General features: G+C 27.5%; 1 protein-coding gene and 1 long non-coding RNA gene across 2 annotated transcripts; one reads left to right on the top strand and one right to left on the bottom strand.

The window, feature by feature from the left end:
- Window positions 1-13,100: 13,100 nt before the first annotated feature.
- On the bottom strand, window positions 13,101-16,027 carry LOC126552031 (uncharacterized). The gene is made up of 3 exons (XR_007605884.1): window positions 15,675-16,027; window positions 13,462-13,732; window positions 13,101-13,400 (listed from the first exon to the last, which is right to left on the bottom strand). It is a non-coding gene; the product is annotated as an uncharacterized LOC126552031 (long non-coding RNA).
- A 289-nt stretch (window positions 16,028-16,316) lies between these two features.
- LOC126552030 (endoplasmic reticulum chaperone BiP-like) lies at window positions 16,317-20,087 on the top strand. Its single transcript, XM_050206507.1, has 5 exons — window positions 16,317-16,479; window positions 16,730-16,882; window positions 17,906-18,137; window positions 18,210-19,610; window positions 19,676-20,087. The coding sequence occupies exons 2-5, from the start codon at window positions 16,746-16,748 to the stop codon at window positions 19,883-19,885; spliced, it is 1,980 nt and encodes a 659-aa protein (XP_050062464.1). The 5' UTR covers window positions 16,317-16,479; window positions 16,730-16,745; the 3' UTR covers window positions 19,886-20,087.
- Window positions 20,088-20,937: the final 850 nt, after the last annotated feature.

Raw genomic sequence — 20,937 nt, 5'->3', positions numbered from 1 at the left:
CTAATTGTAGGTAATTATATTTTGAGTTTGGTATCACTATATTCAAAAAATTGATTTTGCATAAAACTTACTATTTTTCATCACATTATTGTGGTTTTTCACAAGCTTTTTAAAAACAGCTAGAATAATAACTATTGACCTCTATGATGCATCAAGGGTATTCAATTAATATAATATAACTCGGTAAAATTTATTAATTATTGGGTATAACATAATATGGTATGTGCCATTAATCCTGAAATATAAATTCCTAGGCTTCACTATTACTCATAATCACATGTAAATAACTGAATAAATATTTATTAAACAATAATTAAAACATCACTAACATAAAGTAATCAAAAAAGCATAGGTTTAAAAAAATAAATTGTAGTATTTCTAAACACAATACTTATTTTAAAAAATAAATAAAAAACCAATATATACAAATGATTCGAATAATCGAAATGTCAAATAATCAAAATAATAATGATAATAACAACAACAAATTAAATAATTAGTAATTAATCTTCTCACTAATATTAATAAATGGATTTACAGTTAAAAATAACTGTTTATAGGTACCTAACTATGATTTATATAATTAATATTTATATAAAATAAAGTTTTATAATCTTTAAATATCTTACAGACATATTATTCATTGAGTAATATTATATTTTCTTAACATTGAATTCTGATTCTAATGGTTTCAGTTTCAAATGTGTGAAATGATAACTAAGTTGTTTATTACCAAATGAAAAGTTTATAATGCTTATTTTCACACTAATTATGATTTTAAATAAGGTTTTACTATCTTTCAGTATCTCAAATATGATTTAAAATAGGGATTTTACAATTTTTAAATAACTCATGTCTTATATACACATATTATTCTTTTAGTATTATTATGTTTTCTTTGCATAAAATTCAGATTGTAATGGTTTTAATTTAAAATGTGTGAGATGAAATCTGAATCGATTATTAGAAAAATAAAAGTTTATACTGCTTATTAACATATAATGATGATATGAAATAAGGTTTTTTAGTTTTTAAAAAATCTGAATTGGACATATTATGTAGAATGTTGTAAATTAACTTTTATAATTTTAGTCTGAAATTATGTTCTCTTAAAATGGAAGGGTTAATCTTATTGGTTTGTTATCAAATGTATGAAATAATATTCAGTTAATTGTTTCAAATTTCTTATCCACTGTTATACATATACTTGGTATTTATCATTTAAAGGATTACTAAATGTATTTTTAAATTTGTCAACTTTTCCACTGACTCCCAAAATATTCCACATAGTTCTATTTGTTGATACGCCATCACCAGTGATACCCATAACTTGTACACCTATATTATCTTTTAGTAATAATATAGTTTTAACTATAATTTTTGCAAGATCCACACCAAAAATTAATTAAGATTTTTAGAAAATATTTTCAGAATTTGTTATTTTTAATAATAAATAGTAATTTACCTTTTACAGGACCTTTTAAGGCAAAAGCTGCAATGGGCTGTTGTAAGTTGTAAGTGAGACTTTACATCATTAACACTAAAGCATGATTTCCTTTTATGTGTGTCCTCTTTTCAAAATCACTCCCAAAATCTTCTAGCCTATAGTAACTTAGGGTTCTAATGTTTACACGTATACTTTTTCATAAAAAAATTGCATCAAAAACTAGTATCACCTTTTTTTGGTGTTCAGTTTTTGCTGAAAATTTTTTTTTTAGCAGTTTAAAAAAATCTTGAACAAAACCACAACCTATTTTTACTGCTAATAAATGATTCCTTATACTGATAACACATGGTAAAGATTGTTTTTTTTTGTTTTCAAATAAATATTTAGAACTACCTAAAGATTTGTAAAATTGTGAAAAATTAAATCTTTTTGTGTAATTAAAAATGGAATTATTTGGGATTATTAGGTACCTTTGGTTATAACCAATTGTTTTTCTATATACCTATCTGTTAAAATTTGTTTGAAAATTGCTCAATTTATGATAGGAAACATAATGTTCAATTCCAAAATACCAATTTTCAGAACACTAATCTAATTGAGTACAAATTTTTCAAAACATTTTGATAAAAAAAGATATTTCTAAAACTTCTGTATCAATCTGTTGATAGCATTAGAACAATGAGAAAAATAATCATAAATTGTACTAGCTAGAATTAATCAAATTAATATTCAGAATCAGAACCTTTCTTCTTTTAGAAATCTAGGCTTCTGATAATATTTCATTGAAACAGATAGATTCTGAATTGTGTATGTATCCATTGCATCTTTATTATATGAATTAGTCAGGTTTTGAATCTAAAATATTGTAATACAATTTATTATTAAATACCTACACGTACTTGACAAATTATTTCATCAATAATAATAAGGTGCTTATAGTAGTTTCATACATATAATAAAATTTTATATCCCAAACAAATAAACACTAATTTAAAATTTACTACTAGGCAAATATCAATAATGGAACAGCCTCTACAATTTACATAGGTATTTGTAAAAGATAAAATATCTATCAAAAGAATTGTAATTGCTATTTACTCCAATATTCACTGGGTCCACTGCAGGGTTTGAAGTTTCTGATTCACACAATTTTAATGGAATTGCTCCCTTTTTTAATTTGTGTTTTTTTTTAAGCATATCTATAAATTAAAATAATACCTACAAACTAAAACATATAATACATACCTACATTGTTTATTGTATAATATCACTTCATTCATAATAACATTACAAAATACAAATTCATATAGTACTATGTGGCTCAATACTAAGCTATTTTTGAACTGTTTATGTCATGTATAATGTGTATATTATATTATTAGGTATATTACCTATAATATGCATTAGCCAAGTAAATCGGAATTCATCTCATACTTCATAGGATTAACATCTATAATATATACTATATAATTATTTAAATCATCGCATTCTATACATAGATTATATTACATATAGACATTTTAACATACCTAGTTACATACTTTAATACTTACATTAAAGTTACATATATTTATCTTATATTAATACACATTTCTTCGTAAAACTTATACCTATTTATAAAGATATACAGTTTACTCAAAAACTGAACAATCATCACTTGTAAGTTTAACACATAATAATCCCTTTTGCAGCAAAGACCTGTAAAGTTTACAGGTCTATGTTTTGAAGAATACGCTCGAACTCTCACCTATTTTATTAGTGATTTGTATTATTTGGGTTCTGTGTTACTGAATTGATTCTATCAATATTAATTCAAAATATTAGTTCATATTAATTTAAAATATTTTCTAGTCGCACCCATGTAAAATATTAAGTGATTATATATATAATAGCACCGTAAAATCATAAGGCAATAACAATAAGATATAATATTGTTTTTACAATATATAAATGTAAATAATAATATAATTAATATAATTATCCTTGAACACATAACCACACCTTGGCATTCTAGTAGGCATCTATTGTCAAAGGCGTGATACCGGCCGTTCGCGTTTATTTATTACTCGTTTGCGCACAAGTACACAACTTGAATTTTTAATAAATACATTTGAATGGTTCAAACGTATAGCTCGTTTGAGTATATTATAGGTAATGTTGCGTCCCGAATAGGTCGATTTATGCATCAACGTACGAAATGAATACGTCGTGTTTGTTCAAGTATAAGTTAACGTTTATTAAAATATTTCTTGTACGAATACAGTTATTACAAGCTTATTGTAAAATATAAAAAAAGATAGTGAGTGGTGTTACGACCGGCCTCTGAGTGTCATAGATATCCCTAATATCCCTAACCAGTAACCGTCTGCCGAGCTCTTGTCTCGGTCTCCCTTATATAATATGATTTGTCGTAAAAGAATAGGTGGCGACTCCGTCATACGAGGGGGTCCCGAAAAGACTGTGTATTCTTAAACACGACTTATCGAAGAGACATCGTTTTAGCAAAGAGACGTGTGTTTCTACTTAAATTGTTTAATTATTTTACTGATAAGATGTTCCACGCTCTCTTGTCCTCGCATGCCTGTATTAAATATTATATGTTAAAATGTGTCATCACACCATATAATATGTAATATCAGTATACAGACAGTACGTGATCCGTAACAGTAATCCGTAGTAAAATTACTATTTCTTAAAAAAAAATTATAAAGACCGCTTGTTATGCGACAACTCGTTAACATCACATGTTCGATTATAATTAAAATAGGCGTTTAGAAACCCAAAACGTAGTCGAATTATAACCGGAATCATGATAAAATATTTTATATAATATTATATTATATTATTTTTATTATAATATTATTATATTATATTTTATATATTTATTCTATCATGACCGGAATAAATTGTAACTCGATAATACTCGATTCAACGATTCGACGTGTATCTTATCGAAGTGTTTGAAATAAATCGATAAACGTAGAAAACCTATCTTGCATTCCGTATTAACCGTAAGTCACAGTACAAGTCTAAATCGGGTTATTGGAAATGAGAATTTTATGAGTTTACGAAAACATGTCATTTTCAGGAAATAATTTTCGATTGCCGGGTTTTTACGTTTTCCAAGATGTCTGTTTACCAGTAAAAATAAAACTACGCGCACTGTACGCCAACGAGTACAGTACCAAAGATATTATTAGTCGATAAGACCAGCTGTCGTACTATATTCAGGCGCGGATCCAGTAATATATTTTTGGGTGGGCCCGTAAATTTAACCACAAAAGATAATACAGTAAAATTATGATTGAATATAGAACATAATATTATTTTGTTACTCTTCATGCACGATTACTAAATATATAATATATATAATAAACTCTAAAACTTATAATAAAAATTCTAAAATAATAAATGCCAATACCCAAAATTAAAATTATTGTTTCTGGAAATTTTGGGTGGGCCCAGGCCCACCCAGCCCACCCTCTGGATCCGCGCCTGGACTATATTTCGTCGTACCTATAGACCGGCCGAATATCTCACACGCGCTCACACATACACAACAAATAATATTATCTGTAATATTGTAAATTCTATTTTCGATTCTGTGTAATAATTTATTATCGGTGCCGGCGCGTTACTGCGTTCGTGACAAAATAGATCTATTTTGTCATTATCTGTTATGTATTTTTGTCATGACTGCGTTAGTGCGTTATGACTTGTGACTAGTGAATTTTCGTCAGAATCGTTTTGATCGTTCAACGCGCCAGTGATAAACCTTACAAGTACTCGTACACCGAGTTTTGAAATTTGCAGTGAATCGTGTCATTGATTAATTTAAATAATTAATATTTAATCAATGATCATAATATAATTTTTATTTTGTTATTTCACGACTCATATAAGTGTGAACGCACCGTCATTAATTATTGTCACGTTATTTAGTACTCGCGAATCGTTTTTTTTTTTTTTTTATTATTCCTTTGGCGTGTGTACAAATCACCATATTTTCGTTTCAATTATTACATATTATTATTAAGTGGCTATTGCGAAATAAGTGTGCGAATCGCCTTTTCGTAGGCCGATCGGCGCCAATTGCCTGAATAGTGTTATTCATTCTGAAAGCACAGTGACGCTAATCATTATAATATAATAAAATAATACTGGTATAAAATAATTGCCGGTGCACTGAGACTCGTCACAATTATTGGAACCATCGCACGGTATTTGCAGTGCTCTCTAGTTTGTACGCGGAGACGGTCGCTAATCGGCCATTCTCCACGGTCAGAGCGCGGTGTCTGAGAATTTGAAAAGAAAACCTACACCCACGCTCTCCCTTGTTACGGCGGGGACCGATGTTCATAGTATATATAAGACCGAATCGACTCGGAGTCGATGTGAGGACGCTCGTGGTAGTCGGCGTCACTCAGCCGTACGGCGGACCTGTTGATTCAACAGCGTAATATTTAAACTTTATAAATTGTTCTATAATTTTCGGGATTTAGTAGTTCTAGTAAACATATGAGAACTATCTAATGACCGACAAAACCACCATTGCTTCATTGTGCGTTCGGACTTAAAACCCCCGGGCGACACAGGAGCAGTTCAGACGTCTTCGACTAACCACAACCCTGTACCGTCCTTACCACAAAATTTTTGGCCTTATTTCGTGGCATTTTTTTTTCGTGTGAGTAATATTTTTTTATGTTTACACCGTTTGGTCTTTGAGTTGCATATTATGATCTATGCCTAATTGAAAAGGATTATAATATTATTTTGATACAATAATAACAAAATGTAGAAAATAATTTAAAAATATATGGTATTTAATTGGAGTATTTAATTGGTATTTAATTATTGTAAAAAAAAAAAACGTTAACCAACATCGTTAATTTTTTATATTTACTACAAAATACCATTATTAAAAAGACCAAACCTTAATAAATTTTGGTACCATAAGAAAAATAATAAGCGTTATTAGTATCCTAGCAGATACTAAATACATATTTTTAAATGGAAATTATTTAAATGATTGAAATATTTAGAGAAATATTTCCATACTTACCTAATTATTGTGACATAAAATAAAGAAAATAACCACAGGTATAATTATTGCAGTTACACATATTTTTAAGAAACATACATTTCAACGAGATAAGAACTTTGGTGCAAAAAAAAATTGTGGCGAATGGAGCCATTATGTTTGTCATGCAATTATTGGCACTGTTTTTTTATTTTGAAACTTGTGTAAAATCATCATTGGAGATACACACAATTACTAAGTATTAAGAATGTATGTTATGTTTTGGTAGATCATTATTTTTGTTCACCTTGTAATTCACATTATTAGAATATACTTAGTATGCCAATTTTCTACCGATTTGACCACATTTTCATGGTTTCAATTTTTTTAATATTCAAAATTCTCTTAAAGCCATTGGTAATTAAAATTAAAAGTATATTAACACAGATAATTGGTATCCCAGAACATTATTAGGTATCAATGTACAAATATACCTAAATAAATAAATTAGTAATTTATTATATGATAATTTTTAAAATAATAATAATAATTTAAATATATTTTTTCATGTTTTTGCATCAAAAAATAATAAATTATAAGTAAGAACCTAAATGATTTATGTATAATAAATAACAATATATTAATAAATTATTAGTGGGCAATTAATTGGATTTATAGTAGATACTAATAGAATTTTTAAATGTTTCTGTAAACAAAAGGTAAAAATGTGTGCATGATTTGATGATTCTAAATCTTGATGTAAAGTCTATTTAGGTATATATCATTCATTTAGTATTAATTATTACATCAATTTATACGATTCTCATGACGTGAAGAATATATTTATCTTATTTATATGTAAACAACAAAAAGTGTTCATAAAGTGTACTTTTTATTAAAGGAAAATAAAAGAGACTATTGAGCAATTGTCTCATGAATTGTTTTATATCAGCTAGCTCAAATTTGAATTCTTTATTAGCTATTAAATTAGCTAGGGTCATGTTCACAAAATTCAAAGATCAAAAAAATTGTTGATCTCTGTTTATTTTCTTTACAGCCTATAAAAAATGTATACTAGATTTATTTTTCAGTTGTACTTAAGTAAAAATATATTACTCTCAAATAAAATTTACCTTAAGTACCTATGAAAAACTTCTATCAATTTGATCACATATAATATTATTGTTATTTATTTATTTATTTTCTTAATAATTGTAATTTGAATTATTTGGCATCTGAGCATACTCTTGAATGACCTTTAAAATGTACAATTTTGTTTTAATGCACAAGTGTTCTGGTATATTTTTAAAGTCTGCACAAATATACATAAATGTACTAACTATGTACATGGCAAATCCTATATAGTTATATAATCTTTATAAATATTAAATAATTTATCTTTTTAGTCATTTATCTTAATAATTTATTAAAAAAATATTATCCATATAGGTACATTTAATTTAATAAAGTCTTTAGAAGTTTAACAATAAAAATAAATGTCTATTTTAAAAATATAATTTATCATCTATACCGTTATTAAAAATAACCTATAATTATGATTTGACATATGCAAACATATTCAATAAATATCCAATAAATAAAAAAAGGTAGATTACAACCTCTGTTGTACATTAAATATTGAGCAGGTTATTATTATAGACATGTTAAATTTGAATTAAATGATTATATTATAATTTTATATAGAAAATGATTCTGAATGAAAACAGTCTATCATATCACTAAAATAGAATAAACAAATAATTAATAGTTGTTAACTATGAATTGGTAGTTTTATACAATCTTAATCTGTAATTTATATTTTTTTAAGTCTTTAATCAAATCAATAACATGAATTAAATGTAAAATTTCTTAATTTGTGATTATGAAATCATCAATGCATAAATTAATTATTATTTATTAATTAAACGAAGAATTGATATAACATATAAATGATCAATGACTTTCATGATGTGATATTATATAATATTAAAAAAACCTTTTGTAAATATTGTAAGGTTAATATTTTATATAGTTTGGACTAATAATATGTCAATGTTATAAATATTAAATTAATTTTAATATAATAACATTTTTTGAAAGTAATATAAATGAATATTTAACAAACTTTTTGGAAAAAAGTATTATTTGTTTGTTTTTCCGATCTCTTTTTTATATAATATTTGTAATCTGCAACAGTTTTTTTATATAAAATTAATGATTACACCGTCATTGTAACAAAGGTGGTCGCATTGATCACAGCACAACTACACTGCAGACTGAATGTTATGGCGCGCCGCCTACGCCGACTCGCTGTAGTAGTTCAACCTAGTTCATCCCAAAAGACACGCACAATGCACATGCACGACCTGTTCCGTCGGCTACGTTGGGTACTATTTGACAATAATCATAAATATCATTTTGTGTATCCGTACACGATAAGTAGTCGATAAAATACTTAGATTTTTAACTTTGAATGTGATTTTGGATAGTAAATTGGATTTAATTTTTACTTTGAAAAGGTCAAAATTAAAAATTCTCAATATTTTTTTAAAATACCTAATCGACTAGGAAAAAATAAAAGGAATATCGAGGATTAAAACCAGTTTTAAACAAAATCAATTTATATTTTTCTGCAGTGTATCCTAAAAACAAATAACTTTAGATACTTGAAGTTTTCACAGAATATTTTGACTGTTTTAGAGACATTTAAAATTAAAATTTCTTTTTAGTTTAATTAACGTATACGTAGGTAATATTGTAGTTGTATACAAGTATAAAGGGAAAACATAATATTATCACATAATAAGTGAAAATTATATGACTATTACTATAAGTACTGACTATCTACCGGGATTCGATATAATAAGTTTATAGGATTTATTATCGATGTTAGTAATTTTACCATAACATTTAAGCATATCATATAGGTACATAGTATAGGAGTTTCGAACGTTCTCTAATACACCGTAAACCGATGTCAGTGATCGTACATGACGTGTCGGTCCAATGGTTTCTAAAATTTGAAATTATTAAGTTGAATGGTTCAAACGTAGAACTCGTTTGAGTATATATTATTATAATCCATATAAAATTATAATTTCTTAAAAAATAAGTTATCAAGATCACTGGCTACGTGGCAACTCGTTAACATCACACGCGTTCAATTATAATTATAATGGGCGTTTAGAAACCCGAAACGTAGCCGGAAAAATTGTAACTCGATTATGCTCGATTCAACGTGTACCTATATTATCGAAGTGTTTTAAATAAATCGAAAAACGTAGACCTAGCTTGCATTCCGTAAATCACAATACTGAATACAAATCTAAATCGGTCATCGGGTCATTGGAAATGAATTTACGAAAACTTCAGTGGCATAGCTAGACATTTTTTCTTGGGTAGGCCCGATATTTTGATGTAATAAGGATTATCGATGAATATTTTTATTAAATAAAAAACATGAAATAAAACATTTATTTTTGAAGAAAAGTGGGTAGGCCCGGGCCTACCAGACCTACACGTTGGCTACGCCACTGGAAAACTTGTCATTTTCAGGAAATAATCTTCCGTGCGAGTTTGTACAAATCGCCATATTTTCATTTTCATTGTTACCGTTATATTATTATTATTATTATTATTATTAAGTGGCTATTGCAAAATAGGTAAGTGTATTTCCGTACTGTTTTCGTAAGCCGATCGGCGCTAATTGCCTGAATATTTTTATTTATTCCAAAACCACAGAGATGCTAAATATTATTATAATAAAATAATCGGCGGTGTACCGCGATCGTCACTCGTCACAATTTATTGGAACCATCGCACGGTATTTGTAGTGCTCTCTAGTCTGTACGTGGAGACAGTCGCTATTCGGCCATCCGCCACGGTCAGAGCGCGGTGTTTGAGAATTTGAAAAGAAAATCTACGTCCACGCTCTCCCTTGTTACGGCGGGGACCGATGTTCATAGTATATATAAGACCGAATCGACTCGGAGTCGATGTGAGGACGCTCGTGGTAGTCGGCGTCACTCAGCCGTACGGCGGACCTGTTGATTCAACAGAGTATCATTTAAACGTTCGATTCATTGCTACTAGGGATTTAGGTAGTTCTAGTAAACATATTATGAGAACTATCTAATGACCGACAAAACCACCATTGCTTCATTGTGCGTTCGGACTTAAAACCCCCGGGCGACACAGGAGCAGTTCAGACGTCTTCGACTAACCACAACCCTGTACCGTCCTTACCACAAAATTTTTGGCCTTATTTCGTGGCATTTTTTTTTCGTGTGAGTAATATTTTTTTATGTTTACACCGTTTGGTCTTTGAGTAACATATTATGATCTATGCCTGATTGATAAGGAAAACATTACGTTTACGTTACAATACATTACGCCATGTAGGTAATGACAAAAAATAGAAAGTAATTTAAAAAAAAATATATATATATAATTGGAGTTTATTATTCTTGTAAAAAAATGTAACCATTATTATTTTATTTACTACGAAATACCATTATTATTTTATTTATTAATTTAATTGTGTCAGTACACCGAGTATTTTTACAATATTAAATACAAAAAAATATCATTATTAATTATTAAAAAGACCAAACCTTAAAATATTTTGGTACCATAAGAAAAATAATAAGCGTTATTAGTATCCTAGCAGATACTAGATACATATTTTTAAACGGGAATTATTTAAATGATTGAAATATCTAGAGAAATATTTTCATACCTACTTAATTATTGTGACATAAAATAATGAAAAAAAAAACCACAGGTATAATTATTGCAATTTGGCATATTTTTAAAAACATATATTTCAAAGAGATAGGAACGTTGGCGCAAAAAAAAATTGTAACGAACATTATGTCATTATGTTTGTCAAGCAATTATTAGCACTGTTTATTTATTTTTAAACCTTAGTGAAATCATCACTGGAGATATACACTATCACAGAATATTGAGAATGTATGTTATGTTTGGGTAGATTAATATTTTTGGCCACCTTGTAATTCACATTATTAGAACATACTTCTAATGTTATTGACCCACATAAAGAACTATGCCAATTTTCTATCGATTGACTACATTATCATGATTTTTATTATTGTAATATATAAACTTCTCCTAAAGCCATTGGAAATTGAAATTTAAAAATATATTAACACAGATAGTTGGTATTCCAGATCATTATTAGGTAAAGAATATCAATAAAAAAATTTTGTTTTTATACTTTTTATAGGGATCTACCTAAATGAATAAATGTAGGTACTAATTAGTTAGTTATTATATGATAATTATTAAAATAATAATGATAATAATAACTAAAGAAAATATGAACAATATTCAAAATACACACTTACATTTTTTTAATAAATTTATTATTATATTATTTTATTATTTATCACCTAATGTTACTTATAACTAGATATTTATTATTTTATTATTTATTATCTATTTTTTGTATTGTCATATAAAAATAAAAAATAAATCTGTAAATAAAAGGTAAAAATTTAAGCATGATTTCAACGATAAGTAAAATGTAATAATTCTTACTAATGTAAGTATGTCACTAACATAATAATGAAATACTCTCTGTAATAAGACAAAAATAAAAAGAATATTGATTATTTTAAATATTAGGCATTTTTGTTGTCGATACAGATTTTATAAAAGTACATTTAAAAAGTTTTACATATTTTGTATCACATTAATTGTCTAGAAAAATATAATACATATGGTACTTAAAGTTACTATACCTGATAATAGTAATAAGTATTATGATATTTTAAATTCAAACATATTATGTGCGTATTAAAAATAAATATATTAACTTATATTTGATTCCATTAAACAAAAAATAGAACAATTATAAATATGTACAATATTGTATATTAATATTCATTATATACATATATGTATAATATGATAATTATAAAAAAAATAAAAAATTATAATATGTTAAATTTAATGTCATATAAATTAAAATTGCATATATATTAAACATTTTGTATACAATTTTTAGATAAAATTTATAAGCTTTACAAATATCAGTCTCTCAGTTTTTCATAATATTTAAAAATTTAATTAATTATTTATTTAATTTATGTAATAAATATACCTATATTTTTTAAATATTTTAACCAAAAGTATGTATCATTATCGGATTATGCTGTTATACACTACATTATTAGCTGATTCTATTAAACAAAAAATGAACAATAATAAATATATACAGTTAAAGTATTGTAGGAATATTAATATTGATTAAATATATTAAAATAATAATAAAAATATTCAATACACCAAGTTTAACGTCATATCAATATTTAAAAATGGTAAATAATATATTAAAAAGTTAACTAATCATAAATATAATATCGAAAAGTATATAATATTATTGTAAGATTATGTTGCTATACACCATATTCTTTAGTAAATGTGATCGTGTAAGTTAGAAGTTGAAGCACCATTACCTACTAACATGGGCGCCCATAAGTAAAATTTTAGGGGGGGGGGGTCAAAATAAAAAATTCTCAAATGTAAAGATAATAATTATATTATGGTAATATTTATTGAGTTACAAGTTTTTAATATTTTTTTTCCAGAGGGGCCCCCCCCGGGCAAGTGCCCCCCTTGCCCCTCCCAATGGGCGCCCATGCCTACTATAACTGATATTGGTTTTGCACATTTTACAATTTGTTGGTTCTTTTGAAATTTTCGTTTTTGAAATATATTGTAATCATGGCAATTGTTTTTTATTTATTATATGACTAAATAAATCACTGGGAATGGGATCTTTCCAAAAAAAATCCTGATTTAAAGCTGTGTCACCATCGTTTCTCTTTCCCGAGCCAGCATTAATAAATGGTCAATCAAATCACATACCAAACTGCTAGAAATATGGTGTATAAAATATGTCTGTACCTGTAAATAAACATTTAGTTAATGTCTAAGACACAAAGTTTGAAAATTTCAATAAACTTACCTTTCTTGTATTTTGTTTTGGAAGTGTAATTTTTTTTTTACACATCGAGATTGACAATGTTAGGCCATACTTCTGGTATTATTGACCCACATTATAATGATATCAACATTAATTGACTTATTTTTTGAAGAACCGTGCATAATAGGATATTGAGTAAAAAATGCAACCATAATGCAGCCTGTTCCCCACATCTACAGCAGGACTGTAATTATGTTCACCAAGCAGTAACTCAGAAGGACAATACCATAGTGTTACTACACTATTAGTGTAACTGAAATCATTAATAATAACAGATTAAATATATAACAAGTATTTTAAAGATTTTTTAATTACTTATTTGGTTTATTTTTTGTTGGTATACTAAATGCACGAGATAGACCAAAATCTGCTAATTTCAGAATTCCTGTTTTAGTAACTAATATATTTGAAGATTTTAAATATCAATGTAAAATCTATTTAGATACATATCATTCGTTTAGTATTAATTATTACATCAATTTATATAATTCTCATAACGTGAAGAATATATTTACCTTATTTATATGTAAACAACCAAAAGAGTCACAAAGTGTACTTTTTATTAAAGGAAAATAAAAGATATATGTGAGAAAATAATATTTAGTTTTGCTTTATAATTTTATAAATAAGAAGTTGACTAATAAAAAAAAAATAAAAAATAAACTAATAAATTAAATAATGAATTTCATCTTGTTAGACAAGGATAAATTAAAGAACAACCTAATAAACTTTTTATAATTTCTGCAGATTGTGGACCCAACCAGTCTTCTTCAAATCAAAAACTTATTACTGAGCAATTAGGAAAAAATGTATATAATTAAAACATAATTTTTGAATGTATCTAGTATCTTAATCATAAAAAGATGCTAGATACAAATAAAAAAAGTATTTAGATACACAATACAAGATACAATTAAATAATGTATCTCAATAGAGATATAAGATACAATTGTTATCTGAGATAGTGAGATACTATCCAGTCCTGGTTATATTATTATATACATATTGTTTAAGAAAATGGTATATACAAAAAATATAAATAAAGAAAAAAAATAATTTACATACTAAAAGTCTCATTGCTGCCACACATTATCCTAATTAAGAGAGCATTTCTTGCAAATAAGTCTGATTGGATGGTAAATAAAATAGCTCATATTTTATCATGGGCTTTTTGAGCTATCATGCTTGTGGAGTTTAAATGTTTGAAAAGGGCTTCCAAAGAAGAAATTTTTATAATGATGTATAAATTATTTAGAATTTTAAAAAATGTACATGTTTTTAATATTTTTGTCATTTTTTAAGTATACAGCAAAACCAAAGATATTTTTATTATTTTTAATGGGGTTTGTATAATAATATTATTATTATTTTATTATAATTGTATAATGGCTGAAGGGTACTTCCTAATTTTTATACTAATTTAAATAAAATTAAAAGTGAGTATACAATAACTAATTTAAATGCTCAACAAGCTTTTCTATTTTTTCCATCAGAGTAATCACTGGTCAGGTTGAGAAAAAAAATTGTAAATTTTAGTAAATCATTTTATTGATTTTAAAAATATATATTTAATTATTTAAATTAGGTACATCTGCATTACATTTATATCAATGAGCACACTTCTAACTAAACCAAAAAAAAATTTTTTTGATAATCATAACAAAAATGAATGTTAAGAGTAGATGAGGAAAAACAGTAAAATCAAAGATTGAATCAAAACTTATTGTACAGGTTACTTCCGCGATGAACGTGATTTAAAACATAGGTCTATGCCAGTGAAAATGTTCACCAGAGCCAATTGTATAAAAAAACTAACAATTAATAGTAAATCATATTATTATAATTAAGTATTATATCCAGAATCATGTATGAACGACTACAGTACAAAATAATACATGTCATACCATAATATAAATTATGATTGTTTATTGAATAAGACACATTTTTGTAACCGAATTGGTGTGAACAGTTGAAATTATGAAACTTCACAATGCTGAAGACAGCAAGACAACATTACAGCCGTTTGAGCTATGGTCTAAAAAAAAATACTAAAATGTCTCTGTCGATAGATATAAATAAGTCCTGATGGTTCTAATGTTTTAGAAAAAAATCTACTAACCACTGGAGAGCTAAATACTAAATAACATCCGTGGAACGTTAATAGTAATAACGGCTTTGCTGACGAAATTACTTACTTTCGCTTTTGAGAATTTGTATTTTGTAAGCATCAGCCGTTGGCCGCCGATACACAGATTGATCATCAGTCAATGTATTACTTATATAAATAATACAATAAACTCTAAATTAAAAATTAAAAATATAGCAGTTATGATACGCGCTTTGACAATTTAAAAAATATGCTCAATACACTTAACGTTAAGAACTAATTATTAACTGATAAGTAAAATATTTAAAAAGTATCTAACAGTCAAATGGCCGCATTACGGGCATATATCTATATACATATATATATATAGTATATATATAGATATATACTATATATACATAACCTAATACATAGGTTTAGACTACAAAAAATCCTAAAACGATATAGAAGCGAAACTCGATCAGCTGGGGCAGTATTGGTTCCTTATGAACAACTGAAGACGTCTGAACAAGGAAATGGTTCCGTACACCGACATGATGTTAGACCTAAGATTACAAATATTATGAAAATGGATTCAGACGATAGGGTCGTATTCTGCGCGGGGTTGGGTTGGTTCCCGACTTACCGTTCGGCGTTCACTATTCCATGATAAAATAATTATTTTGTCATGAACTATTCTGCATTCTGTTTACATATTATCTCTCAAATTTGGTGTACGTGTTCAATTTTATTATCTTCGTTCTGACTACTCGCTATCGACCCATCGTCATAACTCGTTCGTCATCGTAGTCGTCGGTCGAGATTCGCCGGGTCCTGTTCAACATACAATTAGACTTTTATTGTTTTAAACCATTTCCCGTTGTAAATCTATTCAATTTATGCTCATTGTTTTGGTAAATATAATTTATTTGTTATTAATAATCTTATTCTAATAACGAAATTAACCGTATTAAGCCCTGGTTTCCTACAACTACGCTTTCGTGATCCCGCAAATGTTGCCACAGTACCGATCGCTGTGCGATCACGCAGCGGTCGCTACTGTGGCAGAATTTGCGTGATCACGGATGCGTGATTGTAGGAAACCCGGGCTTTAAAACCATTTGGAATACTAGATATTAACCATTATAATTTTTTATTTTATAGAAATCAAAACCTGGATATGGACCACCGAGGGTCTATTTGTGCTTTTTGGGCACTGTTATTTTTAGTTGGCCCGATTGTGTCTAAGGAAGGAACAAAATCTAAAGACGAACTTGGTACTGTTATTGGTATTGATTTAGGCACAACGTATTCATGGTAATTATAATTCATTAATTTGTTTACTTATGTAAGGTATGAATAAACTGTGGTATAAATCTAAAAACAGTTATAATCCTATAATCCTTTAATTTCATTCACATTTTATTGTTTGCTAATTCTCAAAATAAACACTTAGCAGCGCCGGATTGGCAAGATATCGGTCTACCTAGTTTTAGAATTTCTGACGTTTGATTACAGCTACAGCTACCTACTGTACAGTTTAAATAATTTAAATAAATTTTATTTCTAATGTTTTTACTAATTTATTAAAAAAAAAAAAAATACAAACAAATATCCAAAACCGGTTCATATTTTGAACGGCCCACTGATTTGTTTTTGGTAATTCGCCAGACCAATCCGGCCCAGATACTTAGTATACACTACTTACAAACCACATGTTAGGTTAATTAATAAATACAAGTATAATGATTAGTAGTTATGTTTAAGTTACATATTTTTAGTTTCAATTTATTAATTATCATCTATAAAAAAATAATTACGTTTTAAATGGATATCTCAGGTTAGGTTCCTATTTAAATAATTTTGAATACTTAACCTGGAATAAACCTGTGCCATCATTAAAAATATTGTAAAGGTGATGCATTAGGGAAACATTTAATTGGATAATATTTTTCTTTTATTATTTTCAGTAAGATTCTTTTGATGGTTTAAGTTTATTTTCGTGATACAAAATTAAAATTAAAAATATATTAGCTTTAATGTTTGAAATTAAATAATGCTTGTGTAATTAACCTAATTATACATAATAAGGTATTTTTGAAATTGAATATCATTAAAATTATTAATATCGTCTTTATCAATTTTTTATTTATTCTTAGTTTTATTTAAGTATGTTACTTGAGTTTATTTTAATATTATTTTCTTTTATTAATTTTATGTATTGAACTTTTGTTTTCAAACTTCAACAAATATTTTTATTTATATTAATGTTAACTTTTTAAATGCCAATATAAATCTTTAAAATTCAAACGTAACAATACATTTTTTGTCTATTTTTAGTGTTGGGGTGTATAAAAATGGACGAGTAGAAATAATAGCCAATGATCAAGGTAACAGAATTACTCCATCGTATGTTGCATTCACTAAAGAAGGAGAACGTCTTATTGGGGATGCAGCTAAAAATCAGCTTACTACGAATCCTGAGAATACAGTATTTGATGTAAAGCGATTAATTGGCCGTGATTGGTCTGATGTCAATGTTCAACATGATGTTAAGTTCTTCCCCTTCAAGGTAAATTATCATATTTTTTTTTATATATTTTCAATAATTTTATATTCATACTTTGTATTTATATTTTTTTAGGTGGTTGAAAAAAATACTAAGCCTCACATTGAACTTGAAACTATTGAAGGTACAGTCAAAGTGTTTGGACCTGAAGAAATTTCTGCTATGATATTAGCTAAGATGAAAGAAACTGCTGAAGCATACTTAGGCAAAACTGTAACACATGCAGTCGTCACCGTACCCGCTTATTTCAATGATGGTCAACGTCAAGCTACTAAAGATGCAGGAGCTATTGCAGGTCTCACAATCATGAGAATCATTAATGAGCCAACAGCTGCAGCAATAGCATATGGTTTAGATAAAAGGGAAGGCGAAAAAAATGTTCTTGTATTTGATTTGGGTGGTGGTACCTTTGATGTATCATTGTTGACAATTGATAATGGTGTCTTCGAAGTAGTTTCAACAAATGGAGATACTCATTTAGGTGGAGAAGATTTTGATCAAAGAGTTATGGATCATTTCATTAAGTTGTATAAGAAAAAGAAGGGTAAGGATATCAGAAAAGATAACCGTGCAGTTCAGAAATTGAGACGTGAAGTAGAAAAGGCAAAACGTGGTCTTTCTGCCAGTCATCAAGTGCGCATAGAAATTGAAAGTTTCTTTGAAGGACATGATTTCTCTGAGACTTTGACTCGTGCCAAATTTGAAGAACTTAACATGGATTTGTTTAAATCTACCATGAAACCCGTTCAAAAAGTAATGGAGGATGCTGATATGAATAAAAAGGATATTGATGAAATTGTGTTGGTTGGTGGTAGTACTAGAATTCCTAAAGTTCAACAGCTAGTCAAAGAGTATTTTAATGGAAAGGAACCATCACGTGGTATTAATCCAGATGAAGCTGTTGCTTACGGTGCTGCTGTTCAGGCTGGAGTTTTATCAGGCGAACAAGATACAGATGCAATCATTCTATTAGATGTAAATCCTTTAACTATGGGTATTGAAACTGTTGGTGGAGTTATGACCAAATTGATTAAACGTAACACAGTTATTCCAACTAAGAAAAGTCAAGTTTTCTCCACTGCTTCTGATAATCAAAACACTGTTACAATTCAAGTATTTGAAGGTGAACGACCGTTGACCAAAGATAATCATCTTTTAGGAAAATTCGATCTTACAGGAATACCCCCTGCACCTAGAGGAGTTCCACAAATTGAAGTAACATTTGAAATTGATGCTAATGGTATTCTGCTAGTTAGTGCAGAAGATAAGGGAACTGGTAACCTAGAAAAGATTGTCATTACCAATGATCAAAATAGATTAACACCACAAGACATAGAACGTATGATCAAGGAAGCTGAGCGGTTTGCTGATGATGACAAAAAATTGAAGGAACGTGTTGAATCTAGAAATGATCTGGAATCTTATGCATACTCATTAAAGAGTCAAATCGGTAATGAAGAACAATTAGGTGGAAAGGTAAAGATATATTTTTGTTTTAATCTTATTTAATTTATTTTCATATATTATTTTTTTGTGTTTAGTTGTCAGACTCTGAAAAAACAAAAATGGAAGACATTATTGATGCTAAGATTAAATGGTTGGATGAGAATCAAGATGCTGATCCAGAACAATTCAAAACACAATTATCCGAATTGGAGAGTGTTGTTAACCCAATCATATCAAAATTATATGCTAGGACTGATGGTGTTCCTCCTCCACCCGCTGGAGATGCTGAGAAAGATGAACTTTAAAAATGGAAATATTTATAAATGTATTTATTGTATAAAAGACTGCTAAGATTTTACTTCCTTTTGGATTATGTATGTTAAGCAGTTAGATAAATAATAAGGCATATGTTAACATATTGTTTTCTATGTATGCAATTTATCATTTTATAAAAGGTTTGAATTATTTGGTTTTTTTGTACAATAAACATTTAAATCTATTTGATAACACTCTTTCGTCATCCTGATCTACTAGAAAAGTCCATACATTTGTAAACCTACATAGTACATATAGATTATGCTCAGAGCACTTTGTTAAAACAGATTTCAACATTTAACAATTTTAAAAATTTTGTGTTTTTCAGCATAACTTTGTGAAATTGTTGAATAAAATAGGTTAAAAATAGTTAGATTTTCATTTCTAGAAATGTTCATTTATAAATAATACATATTATACACATTATTATGGATTTATTTTATATTGCACACGAAAGAAAACAAGTACCTATTTATAATGTAGAAATTTATAAGAGAATAAATTACAGAAAAATTGTGTGACAAGCAAGTATATGAATTATTATTTCAAACAAATGGAATACAAAATATATTATGCGCATACAAATATTAATAGATATGTGTAATAAGTAGTAAGTACCTACATATAAATATATAATAAACGTACTATATAGTATATATATATATGTGTGAAAATATAATTTGGTTGTTATTGATGCTAAAAAAAAAAAATTCAGATTATAATATTATATATACTATATATAGCTTAGAGTATATAGCTTTCGACCGAAAATGAAAAAGTTTGCTTTTTACCCCACTTTTGTGTAGTATAATGAATAAAATTAAGCCAATTATTGTTGTTAATTATGTTGATTGTTGGTATCATTACGTAACATTTAAAAAATAAAAAAAAATATAATTACCAAAATATTTTGTATAAAAAATATTATTATAACCAAAGAAATATATTTTATTTGCAATACATCGCATTAGCAATGTTGTTATATTTTATTCACATTTTAAAAATATATTTATGCTGCTGGGGACTGGGGTAGAATGGATAT

The sequence above is a fragment of the Aphis gossypii genome, chromosome X, assembly GCF_020184175.1.
Source record: "Aphis gossypii isolate Hap1 chromosome X, ASM2018417v2, whole genome shotgun sequence".
Taxonomy (NCBI): Eukaryota; Metazoa; Arthropoda; class Insecta; order Hemiptera; family Aphididae; genus Aphis; species Aphis gossypii.
The sequence above is the reverse complement of the archived record's forward strand: the minus strand, read 5'-3'. Positions and strand labels throughout refer to the sequence as shown.

Excerpts from the sequence above, each read along its gene's own strand:
- LOC126552030 (XM_050206507.1), top strand. The coding sequence starts at position 16,746 with ATGGACCACCGAGGGTCTATTTGTGCTTTTTGGGCACTGTTATTTTTA. Across the intron at positions 18,138-18,209 it reads TTAAGTTCTTCCCCTTCAAG|GTGGTTGAAAAAAATACTAA; the intron begins GTAAATTATCAT and ends ATATTTTTTTAG. Across the intron at positions 19,611-19,675 it reads AAGAACAATTAGGTGGAAAG|TTGTCAGACTCTGAAAAAAC; the intron begins GTAAAGATATAT and ends TTTTGTGTTTAG.